This window comes from Enhydra lutris, unplaced genomic scaffold (assembly GCF_002288905.1).
Source record: "Enhydra lutris kenyoni isolate GAN:26980312 unplaced genomic scaffold, ASM228890v2 scaffoldscaffold31, whole genome shotgun sequence".
Taxonomy (NCBI): domain Eukaryota; kingdom Metazoa; phylum Chordata; class Mammalia; order Carnivora; family Mustelidae; genus Enhydra; species Enhydra lutris.
Window position 1 is genome coordinate 18270217 of NW_019154115.1, and position 19830 is coordinate 18290046.

The 19830-nt window shown below is 37.4% G+C and overlaps 1 protein-coding gene across 5 annotated transcripts in view; it reads right to left on the minus strand.

The window, feature by feature from the left end:
• The window catches only part of LOC111153236 (dipeptidyl peptidase 8), a 60887-nt gene that overhangs the window by 21289 nt on the left and 19768 nt on the right, over positions 1-19830 (minus strand). For all 5 annotated transcript variants that reach the window (XR_002640990.1, XM_022512138.1, XM_022512139.1 and 2 more), the window contains 9 exons: positions 18716-18889; positions 16863-17031; positions 11103-11213; positions 9357-9485; positions 8715-8776; positions 6501-6601; positions 5653-5830; positions 4669-4828; positions 339-418 (listed from right to left, as the gene is read on the minus strand). Coding sequence is in view for 4 of the 5 variants with exons in the window: in XM_022512138.1 (XP_022367846.1) it covers positions 339-418; positions 4669-4828; positions 5653-5830; positions 6501-6601; positions 8715-8776; positions 9357-9485; positions 11103-11213; positions 16863-17031; positions 18716-18889 (1164 nt within the window). In the remaining variant the exon portion in view is untranslated. The remainder of the gene's footprint in view (positions 1-338; positions 419-4668; positions 4829-5652; positions 5831-6500; positions 6602-8714; positions 8777-9356; positions 9486-11102; positions 11214-16862; positions 17032-18715; positions 18890-19830) is intronic.

Below are 19830 nucleotides of genomic sequence, written 5' to 3' on the forward strand. Positions count from 1 at the left end.
TCCCAGGACCCTGAGATCATGACCTGAGCTGAAGGTCATGATCTCAGGGTCCTGGGATCGAGTCCCGCATCGGGCTCTCGGCCTGCTTCCCTCTCTCTCCCTCTCTGCCTGCCTCTCTGTCTACTTGTGATCTCTCTCTGTCAAATAAACAAATAAAATCTTTAAAAAAAAAAAAAAAAAAAAAAAAAGACTCTTCCTTTCTAAAACTTGAGTTCTTCTAGGCCCTAACTTAATACTGTCAAAACACTGGGGCCATATGAAGTTGTACTACAGCTTTTTTGTACTGCATAAACACAGCAAATGTTGACCAAACATATCAGGAAAATAAAAGAGCATACGTTAGATCCATGCCGGCCAAGAACTTCCCATTCACCACTGGTAATTGCTATTTCCTCTTTGACAGGACACTTGAAATCACCTAAAGATAAACATAGTTATCTTTCAGCACTCTGTATCAGACTATAAGCAAATGAAACAACAAAGAATATTACTCTAAAACTCTTTTCTCCAAAAGTACGTTAAACAAGTTATATCTGGGATAATGAAAATGTTTTGAAACTAGACATAGGTGGTGACCGCACAACAGTAAGACTGTACTAAATGCCACTGTTCATCTTATTTTTCTTAATGTTTTAATTTTCATAAAAAAGTAATCTCTACGCCCAACGTGAGGCTCGAACTCAAGACACTGACATCAAGAGTCTTATGCTCCACCACCTAAGCCAGGCAGGTGCCTTGCCACTGTTCATTTAAAAATGTTTGTTCAAGGGATGCCTGGGTTGCTCATTTGGCTAAGCCTCAGACTCTTGCATTTCAGCTCAGGTCATGATCTCATGGCTATGAGACTGAGCCCCAAGACAGGCTCCACACTCAGTGGGGAGTTGGCTTGAGATTCTCTCTCTCCCTCTCCCCCTTGGTCCCTCCCCAACCATAAATAAAGAAATCTCTAAAAAAAAAAATAAAATGTTTGTTTAAAATGTTTTTTCTAAAGTGGTTAATTTAGTGTTATGTGAATTTCACCTTACTTAAAAAAAAAGTCTATAGTTAAAAAAATTCCAAGTTATGAGTCTTCACAATACAGTGGAATAATGGTAGAAGGATCCCTGTAAATCAGGTAAAAACAGCAAAATAGCCTCTTTTTTCTTTTAAGATTTTATTTATTTATTTGACAGACAGAGATCACAAGCAGGCAGAGATGCAGGCAGAGAGAGAGAGGGGGGAAGCAGGCTCACCGCCGAGCAGAGAGCCCAATGTGGGGCTCGATCCCAGGACCCTGGGATCATGACCTGAGCCGAAGGCAGAGCCCCCAACCCACTGAGCTACCCAGGAGCCCCAGCAAAATAGATTCTGATGGCAAAGCGAGAAAAAAACTCAAAAGCAACTGTATTCCTAGACCTAGAAGTCTAATGGGTTGACAAGGCATTTTCTCTAGAAATGCAACAAACTACTTAAAAAGCCACAAAAGAAAAATTTTTATACAATTGTTCCTCATCTACCAAAAATAATTTGGGTATTACCATGGTAAATGCCAACATGCCCCATTTGTCTTTAAGAGATTCTGTCTGGGTAAAGACAACTCTCTCGGTGGCTGGTGGCTGAAGCAGGAGGTTAAAAAATGTAAACCATTTCTCTTTGCCTAGTAGCATTGTGGGAAGAGATAGACAGGGACAGGCTTAGATGGTGAGATGGTATGGGAATCTTAACTAGGGTCCCTGTAAGGTTAAAGAAGTTGATTTATTTTTTCTTAGACACAAAAATTCGACTTAGTACTTTAAGTTTTATGTCCAGGAAATATATATAAGTATTATTTGATATATATATATGAAACAAGTACTAATTGTTTCATATTATAGTCACTTGAGGAAGAAGAGGGAAGAGGAAGATGAAGTGGTATCAAGTAAAAAGGAAGATTTAGAGCAAGAAAGTCTAAGAAGAAAGGAGCAGAAGGGAAGGAAGAGGTACATAAACTGAGGGGCCCAGAAAGAGACACCGAGAGGGAACAAAGAGGCCAGGCTTTAGAGACGAATGTTAACTTCCTACATTCTTCAAATTTTAAATTATAAAATTTTAAGTAACCAACATTTTATTACTGTTCCCCAAATACTGTTTTAGTTAATTAATTACTATTCACAGCTCTTTGGCCCGTCTTCATCACTAAAATTTCTGGAGGGTGCCTGGGTGGCTCAGTTGGTTAAGCATCTCCCTTCGGCTCAGGTCACGATCCCAGGGTCCTGGGAGCGAGTCCTGCATTGGGTTCCCTGCTCAGTGGGGAGTCTGTTTCTCCTCCTTCCCTGCTGCTCATGCACTAAAATTTCTGGAATTTCTTAAGTGAATTTAATTTATCAACAATAGAGGAGCTGGTAAGGGCAGTGTCACACTAAGGGTCAAGTTAAACTAAGGCTCTCAAGGAAGAAATTCTTTGCCTTGGATATACAAGATCCAGTCTGCCTTAAAAAAATTAGGCTGAGGAAAGGAACAGAGTCATAGGCAGTATTTATTTTGTTAGTCCTAAGATGTAGCTCATGTTTCCCAAATAAGAATGATATTTAAAAGGCCTTGTTGAGAAAAACACGCAAAGTTTTTGCAAAGTTTGCAAAGTTTGCGAAGGATTCAAAGACATTTCTCCAAAGAAGATACAGAAATGGATAATGACACATGAAAAGATGCACAATGTTACTAGTCATTAGGGAAATGCAAGTCAAAGGCACAATGACATACCACTTCCTACCACTTCACTAGGATGGCTATATCCAAACAAACACACACAAACAAACATACCACACAGAAAAATAACAGGTGTTGGCAAGGATGCTGATGAACTGGAGCCCTTGTGCACTGCTAATGGGAATGTAAAATGGTGCAGCTGCCACAGAAAAGAGTATAGTGGTTCCTCAAAATATTAAAAAATAGAACTGCCACTTGATCTAGTAATTTCACTTCTGGGTATACACCCAAAAGAACTGAAAGCGGGGTCTCAAAACAGGTATCTGTGCACCCATGCTCATAGCAGCGTTAGTCACAATAGCCAAAATGTGGAAGGAACCCAAGTGTCTGCAGAGAGATGAATGGAAGACACAATGTGGTCTCTACATAGAGTTGAATTTATTTAGCCTTAAAAAGGAAGGACATTTTCACATGCACTATGACATGGATAAAACTTGAGGATATTATGCAAAGTGAAGATAGACATAAAAGGGCAAATGCTGTATAATCCCACTTATATGAAGTATCTAGAGTAGTCAAAATCATACAGACAGAAAGTAGTTGCCAGTGGTTGAGGGGAGGGAGCAATAAGCTAAACAGGGTATTATTTATTGAACAGTTTCAGTTCTGGGAGATGAATAAAGTTTTGCAGGTAGATGGTAGTTATGGTTGCATAACAATATGAACATACTTAACGCCACTGAACAGTACACTCAAATAGTAAAAATGGTAGATTCTTGGTATATTTTGCCACAATTTAAAAAAATGCCTATGTTGAGTCTGTTAAGTTACAAATGGCAGTTAAGCATATAACATTATCATAAAGTGCCTACCATTCTAAAACAAACTATTATTAAAGTAGAAAACTGGGATGCCTGGGTGGCTCAGTTGGTTAGGTGGCTGCCTTCGGCTCAGGTCATGATCCTAGCCTCCTGGGATTGAGTCCCACATCGGGCTCCTTGCTCGGCGGGGAGACTGCTTCTCCCTCTGCCTCTGCCTACAACTCTGTCTGCCTGTGCTCACGCTCTCTCTCTAACAAATAAACAAATAAAATCTTAAAAAAAAAAACAACCAAGTAGAAAACTGTAACTAAATTAAAAAAACAAAAGCAAAAACAGGAGAACTATTAGATATACCATTTCACTTTTTCTAGGCTTACATATCCATTGTGTATTATATTTCCCAGAAGGACAACCATCACTTTTTAAAGAGAAATTAACTCCAGCTGACATCATATTTAATGGTCAACAACATAATTGGACAACATAATTATATCACTCTTAAGAGCTATAACCGTATTAGCTTCAGTGTAGATGCAGACAGTATTGAGGAGAAAAAAAAAAAAAAAAAAGGAGGGGCGCCTGGGTTGGCTCAGTCAGTTAAGCAGTTGACTTTTTATTTCTGCTCAGGTCATGATCTCAGTGTCCTGGGATGGAGCCCCATGTTGGGCTCCCTGCTCAGCGGAGGGGAGGCTGCTTCTCCCTCTTCCTCTGCTCCTCTCCCTGACTCGTGCTCTCTGCCTCACAATGCTGCTCTCACTCTCTCTCATTAATAAGTAATCTTAAAAAAACCCACAGTATGTAAAAACCAAAAACAAAACTAGGAGGTAAAAATACCTAATAACTAAATAACATTTTAAAAACAGCCTTTTCAGTCTAAATATGACTTCGGCTCACTTTAAGCAAATTAAAAATTACAGTCAAGGCAAAAGTAGAAAGCAAAAATAAGTAATTCCATTCCCAGAGATTACTCAATAGTTTCTTATATAGCCATCAAGAACACTGTCCTGTAATTTCACATATGTATTTATACTTTAGCTTCACTTACATATTAAGTTTAATGAAGCAAGTACTGATGCTTATAAAGTATATAAAGTATACAAAAGAGGCATTATATTATCCTGCCCCTCCCACTTTCTGCCCCCAACATACAGATGTATTTTTGAAATAAGAAAGGACTTCTTACTTGGGGCAGGCAGCCCACCACTGGATCGTTTGTATTTGCTCTCCTTTAAAATGGATGTGATTTTGTATAAATGACGGAAACCTGTTTTGCATTCAGAGGCAAAAATAAATTCAATTTCATCTTCATGACTTTGGGGAAAAACATGAAAGATGTCATGGATCTGTAAAATGAATAGCTTAATTTACTATACACATTAATGAAAATACTACATAAACAATTCAATTAAGCTAGAGAAAGAAGAATTAATTGATAAATACATTCTGAAACATAAGTAACTGTCAGTGCTAGGGGTACTGTATATTTACAATATAGATTCTGTCTTGACCTTTCAGATTTATCTCACTTTAATCACAGACTTCATCACTGAGAAATAAACATTCCCAAATGGTGAAAAAGAAAAATATGACCAAAAGCTTTTTCTTACTCATTATCTCTATAATCCTTTGAAATATGGCATGAGGTTTAATGATATAAATCTTATTACAGAATCTTATTCTTATCCAAAATTTTATGAATTTTCTTTTCCAAAGAGAAATACTGTAAAAGTTGAAGGGTGAATCATATAAAGCCTATACTCAGCCAAGAAGTGATCTGGCTTCATTTATTTTGTATCTTGTTTAAGTTTTTTCCACTAACTTGGAAAATGATAAACTCACTCCCAACTGGTAAATTTTGGTATAGTTTGCCAACTTAGAAGTGAAAATCTCTTCTATATTTCCACTCAGGTCCTCCTCAGAGGCACTGATGAGGCTGTTTTTCAATACCTGATGTGTCCGGGAACAAGAGAAAATTTGTAGCTGGGAGATGTCATTTCAGTGACATCTTTCTATCTACAAATATTTTGATTTACAATGTTCAAACTAAGCAAATAATATTCGTGGTTACTCTGAATTGAAAAGATTCATTTTGATAGTTTGCTATAAAACTTCACTTGTTTTAGCATTCTGAGAAAATATATAACCAAGTACAGGAAAGCATACATACATTTATCCAGATGTCTGTGGTTTCTTCATAGATAATTAGTGGCGTCACAGAGTCAGGCACCGACTCGATGAGTCTCTGTCTTTCCATGGCATCATCTTCTACTGGGATAAATAATTCAGGTGAGATCAACACTATCTGTAGGCGAGTTTGGGAGCGATCTAGTAGAATGGACCAAGCACTATTTAAACAAAACAAACAAAAAAGCACCAAAAATAAAGCCATCTCTCAGAAAATGAATATTCCCCTACTCTTTCCTCTAGTACCCATCCGTTATTTCTGTAATCACAATTAAAGAACTGCTTTAGTAGATGTTAAATTATCACTTACAAATGGCTAATTAAAAGTATTAGCTTTTTCTATACTTACTTTTTACAGTTAGGCTTGAGTAGAGTTTTTTAAAAGTGGTTGTCTTTAAACTCCTAAAACCACATATGATCTATGACATTGTTTTCTCCCCTTAGTGTCAACAACTGGCAGTCTTGTGAAACTCCTGTTGTCTACCTTAGGAACTATATATAATCACCTTCACATAAAATCTACAAAAATTTTGCTTAAATTATATAATAACAAAATATAGACGTCCTTACATGTGAGCCCTAGGGTCATACAATTTAACCACAGAAAGTACTGAAACCATGACTGGCTATGTAAGAGACAGAATGAGAACGCAATGCTCCTATGCTTACGAGATTACAAGTCTGCAAGCTCACTTAGCTCAGGAGAAATTCTCTGTGCAGAAATAACTACTCTGCAAATTTACATCTGAAGGCATCTTCAACTGAAGGACAGGCCTAGTAACAAACATTTCTAAAGTTCTGGATTCTAAATCACTTGTTTAACATACGCACTATTTTCCCTCTGGAGTCCATCCAGCTCTGGCAATATATTCAACTCCTTCAAACAGAATCTCAAAAGGTTGAATTAGTTCCTTATCTATGACATCGATAATCTATTAAAAAAGAAAAAAAAAAAAAAAGGAATCAAGTTACAGAAGACTTACATCAGTAACTAGCTTACTAGTCTACCTTAATCATTATCTTTAATAGCATGACATTTTTTCAGACTTAGGTATTTAAAAAGGCATGAGAGATATAGCAAAACCAGCAGTAAGTTTTGGGTTACCTACATTGGTGTGCTCTTCATGTCTAAAAAAGTTCTAAGCACAAGATTTAGTACAGTCTAAAAGTCTTTTCCCATGAGTTTATATATACTAACAGAGCCCTTGCTATTAACTGGTAAAAACAAGTTTTAATCACTTTATTTAGACTCTAGTACCAAAGAAAAATAATAATCCCTAGTTCCCAACATTTTAGCCTAAATATGATTTGTGTAATATATTAGTGAAATGGCAACTTTTCCCTTTAAAAATCTAGCCAACACAAAAAGTAAGTTAAAAAAAAAAGGGCAAAGGATCTGAACAGATAGTTCTCCAAGGAAGATACACAAATGGCCAATAAGCACATGAAAAGATGCTCAATGTCATTAGCCATCAGGAAAATTTAAGTCAAAATCACAATGAGATACAACTTCAAGCTTACTAGGATGGCTTTAATAAATACGACAAACAACAGAAGCGTTGATGAGGATGCAGAGATTGGAAACCTCACACAATGGAAATGTAAAATAGTATAACCACTTTGGGTAAACAGTCTGGCAGTTACTCAAAAGGTTAAATAAACATGTAGCTAGCTATCACATGACTGAAAAATTCCACTTCTCGGTATCTATCAAGAGAAGTGAAAACACACACACAGATTCATGGTTGCATTATTCACAACAGCCAAAAGGTGAAACACCCTAATTGTAACTGGTAAGTGGGTAAATAAAATGTGGTGTAGCCACACAGTGGAATATTACTGGGTGATAAAAAGCAAGAAGTGCTGGGGCGCTTGGCTGGCTCAGTCGGAAGAGCATGTGACCCTTGATCTCGGGCCCCATGTTGGGTGCAGGGATTAAATAAATTAACACAAACTTAAAAAAAAAAAGAAAGATAGTGCTGATACATGGTGCAACATAGATGGAGCCTGAAGACATGATGCTAAGTGAAAGAAACCAGACTAGATACTGTATGATACCATTTATATGAAGTATCCAGAATAGACAAATCTACAGACAGAAAGTAGATCAATGGTTGCCCAGTGCCAAGGGACACAGGAAGGTTGGAAGGTGATGATTAAAAGATGTGGAGTTTCTCCTGAAATGTTGAATGATGAAATGATGAAATGATGAAAATGTTCTAAAATTGACTGTGGTGATGGCTGTACAATTCTGTGAATATACTAAAAACCATTCAAAACTTTAAACGAGTGAACTGTATTGTATGTGACTTATCTCTCAATAAAGCTGTTAAAGTCTAGCAGAGAAGACTGGGTTTTTGTTTTGTTTTGTTTTTTAATTAGGTTCCACACCTAGCATGGAGCTCAGCGTGGGACCTGACGCACCACCCTGAGATCAAGACCTGATCTGGTATCAAGAGTTAGATGCTTAAGGGTGCCTGGGGGGCTCCGTTGTTGTGTCTGCCTTTGGCTCAGGTCATGATCCCAGGGTCCTGGGATTGATCCCCGCATCAGGCTCCCTTCTCGGCGGAGAGCCTGCTTCTCCCTCTCCCACTCCCCCCGCACTTGTGTTCCCTCTCTCACTGTCTCTCTGTCAAACAAATAAAATCTTAAAAATTTAAAAAGTCAGAAGCTTAACTGACTGAGCCACCTAGACTGTTTTTTAATTAATCTTGTGTGCATTCAGCTTATAAGCATTTGACTATCCAAATGTAAAGCAGCAATACAAGGGAAATGTGGGACATCCAACACAGGTGAGTCACTAGTCAATGAATGCCATCTTTTAAATATTGATCTGGAAAATTAACAATGGCAAAGAGGAAAAACCTTTAGAAAGGAGTGGTAAATATGCATATCCCTATATTCCTATCTTGGGAACCAGCACAAAGTTTCCAAAGCATGGTCCACAGATATCTCAGCAAGTTAAATGGGTTTAAAAAACTAAAAAGTGTATCTAAGATATCTACTAGACTGACACAAAAAGTCAACTTGGCATTTTATACTTACCCTTCCTTCAGCATCAATCATTATTTCTGACATCTTAAAGGTGACTTTTGGATTTGCTGTGCCTTTAGAAAGAGACATGAATAATAATCCATAATCAAAATTATTCAAACTAATTTTGCCAGATCAATCCCCTTCATACTTTAGTTAAGTCAGGAATATTACAGAGTCAGGGCCTTACTGTGTAAGAATCTCAGAACTTCAATTCAAATTCATAATTCTCAACATAGGTATCAAAAAAATATATATACTTGAAAACATCAAGAGTCAATACAAAATAAATAAGAGAAATTCTATATAATTTTGTAATTGACATGTAAACAGCAAAACAGAAAAAAAACACTGACTTATTAAGAACATAATCCCTTAAAAATCTTTGTTTCCTAAAAAAAAAAAAAAAAAAAAAACTTTGTTTCCTAGCAAAAACTCCTCTTTTTTCATTCTTGAAGTAACCAGCTTTGTGCACTTACAAACCTTTGAAAAGAATTAAATAAGATCAGCCTGTGATTACGTGGTGACACTTTAATGAATAATCTATCTTTATGAAGGTTGTAAATGACTAATTTGGCCATACCTTTGGATGACTACAGAATCTTGTTTGGAAAGTAGAAATGAGTGAATATAAATGTCAATGGAATATAGTACCTGTTTTAGGATAACGGAATGAATCTGCCCTCCTTGTTTCCAACATAGGGGATGTAACATGAATAATTTCCACCTCAGATTCATCATTTTCTTCATATAGAATTCTTAGAATTTTGCTGCCACTGGGAGCTTTTAAAAGGAATTTAAATATTGAAAATTCAGAAGAATTATTTCAGAGAGCAATCATAACTGACCACTCCCTCTAGTAGTATATTTCCCATAGTGAAAAATAATTTATGTACAAAAAACACTGCCTTTTGTATATAAAAGTCTCACTAGTCTTTGCACTAGGAAGGCGAGTTACTACTAAATCACTTTTGCTCATTAAAGAAAGGTAAAACCTGAAGATAATTATATATTTTGGGGGAGTGGTGGCTGTTGTTTTAATTTAAGTAGGCTCCACACCCATCATGGGGCTTGAACTCATGACATGGAGTTCAAGAGTCACATACCCTACTGACTGAATCAGCCAGATGCCCCTGTACCTATACATATTTAACAGGGGAAACACACCAAGGACTTCAGTCCATGCATACCTTAAAATGCATTCTTTGTTGAAAAATAAATTACTCAATTATATTTATAATATTTCCTGTAACAAAATAAATGCTATTTAAAAAAATATTTTATTTATTTATTTGAGAGAAAGAGAAAGAGCAGGGGAGAGAGGCAGAAGGAGAGGGGAAGAGAGCCACAAAGAGACTCTGTGAGAGCAGATGTGAGGCTCGATTCCATGACCCCGACACCATGACCTGGGCTGAAATAAAGAGTCAGACACCCATCCAACTGCACCACCCAGACACCCTGAACATAAATGCTAGTTAAACAGAATATAGCTTTCTTTTTATGGTTTCTCTAATTCATGTTAGAATCTTGTTCTAACAAACACAGTTACGGCAAAACATTTTACATCTTAAAACTGAATGTCCAAATCTAAGACATGGCTTAAAAATAAGTATTTTTCATGGTCCCTAAGAGAAATGTTCAAAATAGGAGCTGCTAAGGCGCTCAGTGAGTAAAGTGAGCAACTCTTGATCTCGGGGTTGTGAATTCAAGCCCCACTTTGGGCAAAGAGCTTACTTAAAAAAACAAAAATGGTAGCTGCAATCCATTATTATGTCATGAAATCTATTAATGGGTAATAACAAGCATTTAAATATACAGTGAACAAAAAATATACAATATCAGAGTGCATTACACATACAGGTAAGTATTGCTTCATAAGATTTGTTTTTAGTTTTTGTACACAATATATGTGTAAAGTATTAGGCTAGAATGTAAAGCAAATTTCTAACTGGATCTTCAGAGAAAGCTGTTTCACAGGCAATAAAATACTTGTGAATTCATCCAGAAAAGGGAGGAATTTGTGCCCTTTTCCTGATCCATTCATACACTAATTTGGCCGTACATTTATGCACTCCAGTCAATCCTATGTTTTTACAGCAACGCATTGGGTATAGTATTTTCTTTTTATTTTGTCACCAATATTGCCACTAAGACCAGCCTCTACATGAAAGACTGGCAAAAAGAGTTAAAGACCAGAGGCATTAATGCAATTACTTTTTTATTTTTATTAGAATTAATTATAGTGGGATATAACCTATATATTCTAAATAAATACTGATAGGATCCAATCTTCATGACTTCATAATCTACTATTCAGGACTTAGCATCTGAGCACTTAACTAACTGGCAGCTGAATCTCATAATATTTTAGTTAACTTCTATTATTCTGAACCCCCTTACTTGTTTCAGCTTCTGGACACCACCAGTAGCCAGAATATCTATCAAATTCTTCTTGAAGAACAAAGGTAGCAACTCCAGCTGATCTGGGATCTTCTTCCATGTTGGCTAGCTCTAGACAAACATAAATAGCAAAATTATCACAGGAAGTTCTCTAACTTTTCATAGGTACTAAGCACAATGATTTGCATGCTGAATGAAATCTGCATGCATAATGAAATGCAGCTGTAGTATTGTGGGGAAGTCTGGAGCCAAATGGACTGGATATAAATCTGAGCTCCATCATGTACTAACCGACTGAACTTGTGCAAATCAACCAATCTCATTCCACTGAAGTGTCCCAATTGTAAATGGGAATAAGAATCGTTACGGTTAAGTGAGTTAATTCACATAAAGCACTTAGAACAAAGCATCATGGAAAAAAAGGATACCCAGAGAAGTCCAACTTCAGACCCAGAATAGGTCTTACACAACATGTAATCTTCATCCTTCTTCCTCTCTCCCCTTCCTGCAGTCAACTTTTATCTGTTTTACACTGTTTTACAACTTTTATCTGTTTCCAGTAAATAGTTTGAAGGGAACTTTGCTTTAAAAATAACCCTCCCATGGGGCTCCTGGGTGGCTCAGTGGGTTAAAGCCTCTGCCTTCGGCTCAGGTCATGATCCCAGGGTACTGGGATCGAGCCCCGCATCGGGCTCTCTGCTCAACGGGGAGCCTGCTTCCTCCTCTCTCTCTCTGCCTGTCAAATAAATAAATAAAATCTTTAAAAAATTTGTTTTATAATTAACAAAATTTTAGGTGTACTATTTGTGAAAAATGTATATATTTGTGTAACCAATCACACCCTATCAAGACATATGATATTTCCAACACCCAGAATGTTTTCTCCTGCCTCTTCTCAGTCGATACCCATTCTCACCCCAGAAGCAAAAATTCATCTGATTTCTGTCACTAGAGGTTAGTTCTGCATATTCTAGAGTATTATATAAGTGAAGTCATACTTTGTCTGCTTTTTGAGATTCACCAATATTGTTACATGTATCAACAATCCATTCCTGTTTATTGCTGGATGATATTTCAGAGCATACCACATTTTGTTTTGTTTTGTTTTTTAAAATCCATTCAGCTGTTAATGGTATCTGGGCTGTTACCGACATTGTCAGTTATTGGTGATATGCATAAAGATACTATAATTTTTCTTGTATAGAGGTCTTTGTGGATATATGCTTTCTCTTGAATAAAGACCTGGGAGTGGAATGACTGGGTAGTATGATAAGTGTTTAACTTTATAAGAAACTGTCACATAGTTTTCCATAGTATTTGTATTATTTCACATTCTTACTAGCCATGTGTGAAAATTCCTCTCCAACATTTGTGTTCTTAATCTTTTTCATTTTAGCCATTCTAATGGGTGTATGGTAATATGCCATAGTGATTTCAATATTATAGACAAGCATCAATGTATTGTTTTTGGTTATCTGTATTTTCTATATAGTCAAATAAATATGCAACATGAGTCAATAATCCCCTATCCAAAAATTCTGAGTCCAGAAGTGTTTGGAACTCAGAATTTGGGGGATTTTTCATATTTATCCTATATCTACCATATAATTATGTAACATCTCTGGCAGGGTAATCAAATACCCTGTAATTGAATACACTAATATTCCGGCAGCAAACTTATGAATAGACACACTAAGTATGATTAAGATTATAAATAACCTCAGGTCAGTTCAGGACAGGTTTTGCCAGCAAATGAGTTTTAGCTCTCAGCTACTGAAAACTAAGCTCAGTTTTTTGTTTTTCTTTTAAAGATTTTATTTATTTATTTGACAGACAGAGATCACAAGGAGGCAGAGAGGCAGGCAGAGAGAGAGGAGGAAGCAGGCTCCCCGCTGAGCAGAGAGCCCGATGCGGGGCTCGATTCCAGGACCCCAAGATCATGACCTAAGCCAAAGGCAGAGGCTTTAACCCACTGAGCCACCCAGGCGCCCCCTAAGCTCAGTTTTTAAGAGTTTTTTGAATTTTGGAATTAATGATATAGGCAAAACCAGTGTTCGGTTTTCTTGGATCTCTCAACTACCCCAAAGTTATACCCATCATATTGTTTCATATTTGTTCTCTTTTGGATGTGAGAACCACTCATTTCTATCTCCCTTTCACTTAATATAGACTTCAATTATTAAGAGTTATTTATTACATGAATAAAAGGTTATCGCTTTGTTCTTCTGATAGGTCAATATATCATTTGAGGGTAGAGGCTGGTACTATATTACTTTCACATTCCTTTTCATACTAGCAGAAAGGAAACACATGCACATGTTCACTGACTAACCCCATCAGAAAGCAGACTTTCACTTGGAAACACTGTAAGCAGAGTTAAGAGTGAAGATGCTTACTCTGTACCTATCTTTCTACTTAAACACATCACTCTTACTAGGTTTCAGACACCATCCTAAACACTTCACAAATATAAACTCATTATAACCTCATAAAAGCACTATAAATGACAAACCTTTTTAGATACAGAAACAGATCGGTTAAATAACTTAAGGTGACAGAAGTACAAAATGGTAGATCTAGAATTCAAACTGGAATGGTTCTAGACTGCATTTTTATTCTTTATTTTTTTTAAAGATTTTATTTATTTGACAGAGACAGCAAGAGAGGGAACACAAGCTGGGGGAGTGGGAGAGGGAGAAGCAGGCTTCCCGCTGAGCAGTGAGCCCCTTGTGGGGCTCAATCCCAGGACTCTGGGATCATGACCTGAGCCGAAGGCAGATGCTTCATGACTGAGCCACCCAGGAGCCCCTAGACTGCATTTTTAACAAGTACATTAATCTTGAAAATAATAAACATACCACATACCTATATGCACAGAAAGGAAAATAATAGTAAGAACAATACTATAGCATCCTGCAGGGTGCTGGTGCTTTCTACTTTAAAGTCTATCAATTCTTTTTTTTTTTTTTTTGTTAAGAGAGAGAGAGAGAGAGAGAGAGAAAGAGATAGAGGCAGAAGGAGGTGGAGAGAGAAAGTCTTAAGCAGGCTCCACGCCGAGCACAGATCTCACAACACTGAGCTCATGACCTGAGCGGAAATCAAGAGCTGGATGCTTAACCCACTGAGCCACCCAGGCGCCCTTAAATTCTGTCAATCTTCACAATAATCCTGTGTGGAAAAACAATTCTACAGAAGAAAAACTAGACTAAAAAATCTTAATTCTATCGGTTACTGTCAGAACTTTGCACTCCCAGCCTCAAGTAGGATAACTAGTACATAGTGAGAGTTCAATGTTTGTTAAAAGCATGAAGAAACAGCTAGGATTTCCAAACCAGATTTACTAATCATCAACCTAATCCTACTGTCATTGGTAGCCGTTCTGATTCCTTGACTCCAAATGGAGATGCAAAACATGTACTTTTCTTGCTTCCTTCCTTTCATTCTTTCTTTCTTTCAATATTTATTTATTTATGTATTTGACAGAGAGAGAGAGAAAAAAAAAGGAGAGAGAGTGGGAGCAGGGAGGTAGTGGTGGGTGGAAGGGCAGAGGGAAAGAGAGAAGGAGGAAGCAGCCTCCCCACTGAGCATGGAGTCTAACACGGGGCTTGATCTAAGACCCTGAGATCACGGGGCGCCTGGGTGGCTCAGTGGGTTAAAGCTTCTGCATTTGGCTCAGGTCATGATCCCAGGGTCCTGGGATCGAGCCCCACATCGGGCTCCCTGCTCAGCAGTGAGCCTGCTTCCCCCTGTCATTCTCTGCCTGCCTCTCTGCCTACTTGTGATCTCTGTCTGTCAAATAAATAAATAAAATCTTAAAAAAAAAAAAAAAAGACCCTGAGATCACGACCTGAGCCAAAATCAAGAGTTGGATGTTTAATAGTCTGGGCCACCCAGGCGCCCCCAAAACACATACTTTTCATTTAAAAAGTTCCCTATTCCATCCCCTTTGGCCTATCTGATGTTTCATAGAATCTTTGTCCACTTAAACCTGGATAACTTCAACAGTCAAGTTTTGGTGTCCTTGCCTCTAGCCCTGGGCTTTTCAAACACAACTTTCACAAGGTATCCAGAACAATTTATCTATAATATGACTCTGACCACACCATCCAATTGTTTAAAACTTTCAGTGGACCCCCACATCATGTTAGAGACTCTGTTGATTTACATGAGATACAGTTAACCCTTGTCTTGGTTACCATTACCTTCTTGATTCATGCCTTACGTTTTAGAACTGTCAGACTGCTTTCAACTCCTCATGCACCACCTTCTGCATTAAGACCTTTCTCAGGTGGTCCCCTCACTGGAATGTACCGGTTAATGTGCAGTCAAATCTAAGATCAGGTTAGGTGCCCGTTAGGTGTCATCTCTTATAGGAAGCCTTTCCTGACCACTACCCCATACTGATACCCTCACAACACCCTATATTTGCTTATCATTCTGTTTTATTATTCATATAGTTTCCTTGAGGGTCCGGGTTATGTCTTAGTCAACTCTGTACTCTTAGTTCCTGCCATGTTACCTGGTGTACAGGAACTTAACCTATCTTTATTGACTGACTGGATAGCTAGAACAGATTTCTTGACTCCTAATTCAGTGTTCTACCAACGAAAATTGTTCAGGAAAAGGCTTCTTCTATAATACTGATAATCCTAATAATGAAAAAAATGTTTGTTGTCAATACACTACTGTATTCTAAAATAACTTAATCAGAAATATGCCCAATAATTCAGCTTTGTGAACATTAGATTTAAACAAGGGTTGAACAAATGAATTTTGAAAGTGACCATCCTTCACTGTGGAACTTATCTTTTGTTTTATGTGTTCAAAGAAAAAGCAATACACCATTTCCCATCTTTCATTTGTATGAAAGCTTCAGAGGAAAACATCTACATCTTTTCTGTGCTTTGAGCAGTGATTGAGACGTGATTACTATAATCACTTCAATGAAAATTATTTCATACACACAATTCTACAAAGTTTTGTTTTTCCTATTATGACAAAGTAGGCTCTCCAAAAAGGGGAGATAAATTTTTGTGTATTAGGTATGTTTCCCAAAAGCAAGATTAAAATATTTTTAAGATTTTATTTATTTATCAGAGAGAGAGAGAGAAAGAGGGAACATATACAGAGAGGAGCAGCAGGAGAGGGAGAAGCAGGCTCCCCTGATGTAAGCAAGGAGTCTGATGTGAGACTCGATCCCAGGACCCCAGGATCATGACCTGAGCCAAAGGCAGACGCTCAACCGACCGAGACACCTAGGCATCCCAAGATTTTTTTTAATTGAAATTTTACTTTAATGAAAACAGTTTTGGGGAAATCCTGGCAGTCTTAGTAAGCTAAAGAAACAATCATGTCAGAGATGCTACAGTGCTATCTGAAAATGAACATTAAAATAAGGCAGCATTGGGGCGCCTGGGTGGCTCAATGGGTTAAAGCCTCCCCAGGGTCCTGGGATTGAGTCCTGCATGAGGCTCTCTGCTCGGCAGGGAGCCTGCTTCCTCCTCTCTCTCTGTGCCTGCCTCTCTGCCTACTTGTGATCTCTGCCTGTCAAATAAATAAATAAAATCTTTGAAGAAAAAAAGGAAAAAAAAAATAAGGTAGCATTATGTGGGTGGTACATACCATTTATCCTCTGTTCTTTTTAAAGATTTGAATTTAAAATATAAAGGTAACCTACTTTGCCTCAATTTCAAAAAGTGAGCAAAGGCAAAATTTTAAAAATGCTTTTCAGAAAAGTAGATTTGAAGAATTATGTGTTACCATTGTGCACATAGGTGAGCCTCCTTTCTTCTCTGGTTACGATGTTGGATATCCAAATATCATTGCTATGTATAAAAGCAATCCAGTCTGGATCAGCTGGGCATAATTTGGGATCCATGCGAATGTTGGGACAACTAGTCTCTACTAAATTCGGCCGTAAGGGTTGTTGCTAGAAAAGAAAAAACATTTTTAAAGCAAGTATCAGGCTGATACATACTTTATTCATTTGCCAACACCCTTCCTATAAAATGAACAATAATTCCAAGTAAAATGTCAACTATAACTGCTCCTCAAAAAATATACTTTTGCATGCCTTAACTTATAAGGACTCTTTTTTTTTCTTATTATCAATTAGAAAACTAAGGGTAATAGGAAAGTAAATAAGGATTTTTTTAAAGATTTATTTATTTGAGAATGAAAGCAAGAGAGAGCAAGAGAGAGAGAGCACTCGAGTATACATGGAGGGGCAGAGGGAGAGGGAGAAGGAGAAAAGCAGACTCCCTACTGAGCGCAGAATCCCACAATCCATGACCCATGAGATCATGGATGACCTGAGCCAAAATAAAGAGTCAGACGCTTAATCTACTGAGCCACCCAGAGGGCCCCAATAGGAAAATAAATAAAGAAATATAATAGTGCTTCATAAGTTTTGTTATCCAAACCTGTTTAATTATTGCTTATTAAATACTTTTATTAAGCACTTATTTATTGAATACTTATTCAATATTTTAAATTCATTTTACCAATATAAAACAGTACACTCAAAAAGATTTAACAAAAGCCAGGATCATACAATTCCAACAAAAGAATAGTTCTAATACCATGTAAAGAATTGTGGAGAGGGGTGCCTGGGTGGCTCAGTTGTTGAGCATCTGACTCTTGATTTCAGCTCAGGTCATGATCTCAGGGTCATGAGATCAAGCCCCCACATCAGGCTCTACACGCACTGGGGATTCTGCTTGAGATTCTCTCTCCCTCTGCCCCTCCCCCACTCATTCTTGCTCTATCTCTTGCTGTTTCTCAAATAAATACATCTTGGGGTGCCTAGGTGGCTCAGTTGTTAAGCATCTGTCTTCAGCTCAGGTCATGATCCCAGGGTCCTGGGATCAAGCCCCACATCAGGCTCCCTGCTCAGCAGGAAGCCTGCTTCTCCTTCTCCCACTCCCCCTGCTTGTATTCCCTCTCTCGCTGTCTCTCTCTCTCTCTCTCTCTCTCTGTGTCAAATAATTAAATAAAATCTTTTAAAAAAGAAAAAACAAAAAAACAAAAAACATTGCCTGGAGTAAAAGCAAACATTTAAAACCATTTATTAAAATGAATTAAGTTTTTTGGGTGCCTGGGTGCCTCAGTCAGTTAAGTGTTTGGCTCAGATCACGATCCCAGGGTCCTGAGATCAAGGCCCACATCGGGCTTTCTGCTCAGCAGGGAGTTTGCTTCTCCCTCTCCCTCTGCCTGCTGCTTGCCTACTTGTGATCTCTCCTTGTCAAATAAATAAATAAAATCTTAAAAAATCAGTTAAGTTTTTAAGAGAACCAAAATTAGACTGCCTTGTCGTAACAATATCTTCCAAAATCCTCCTCAACCTTTACTCAGAAAATGGGCATTGATGTCCTTTACTAAATCTTCCTACATAGCAAGTATTTTTAGCATTTAAAAAATTACATATTAACGTCAGTGCAAAAATGATTAATTCTTAACACAAGAAATTAATACTTATATATCTTGTTTTCTTTACTATTAAATTTCTCACTTGGTTGGTAGATATAATTTTTTGGTTTAATTACCTTTCTGATTTGGATGCAAATAACCGTTAGTACACAAAAACAGATTAACAAATAGTAACACGAACTTACAGTAAATCCTTGTGGCCCTCCATCTTTTACATGATAAATTCCACTACCAGCTTGAAACAGAAATGTTCCACTTCCTTGGTGATAATCATAGGAAGCAATTCCAACAGTTCCAATGCGTTTCCTTTCTCTTAATAGTTCTTCTTCTCGAGAATACATTCCATAGTCCAGTGTTGCCTAATGCAAAAGGAAAGAGAAGTCTGGTACTTCAGTCTTCTGAAAGCTTGCTATTTGCTTTTAGCAAAAAATTTCCACTGAAATCCTAGCATCTCCCATATTACTGAGTCTACATGTTCAATGACTCCAAAATGTGCCAGTTAACACTAAGCAAACTAATTTTAGGAAGTTTCCTGGAAGATTTCCTGGTAAAGGGTCTCTAGATGATTACTGCATATAGTGGAGAACGAGAATTGTCTCATCACCTTGGCTTGGCATTCTAGACTTTCTACAACTTAAATGTAATTGAGCAGTGTTGCATATAGTTAAGAGCACAGACTCCGAAACCAAGTGGTTTGAATCTCGGCTATCATACTCATTAGAACACTGACTTTGGGAAGTAGTTTAATTTCTTCAAAAGTAATTGTTCTCACGTTCAAAATAGTAATATGTCATTTACTTCAGCTTTGTGAAGATTAACTTAGATAAAAACATGTCAAGCATTTAGCACAATGATTGGCATAGAGTAAATTCTCAAGTATCAGCTGTCATTAATACCTTCCCACCACATCTATTAATACTCTTCTAATAAAACCCTAGATCGGGGTGGTCATGTCACTGACATAAAACCCAACATATGAGTTTCTGCCTCCTGATCTTTGTCTGTTCCACTATCCCCTTTGAGAGGCTATTTTTCTTTCATCCATCAAAGTTCTACCATTATCCCAAAACCTCAGCTCTGATTCCATCTTGCCAAGGAAAGTTTCCTGATCCACTATGATGTACAGTCATCTCTTCTTTAAAATTTATGTAAGAGTTACTATGTCTTTTACTTATTTGACTGTGATACCATTTTTCACTCTTTTCAGTATTTCTGACTAGAAATAGTTTAAAAAAAACTTAAGAGCAAACTTTGCGTCACTTTGTTTTCCTACCTGCAGCATCTGTTAAAATCTCTCTCA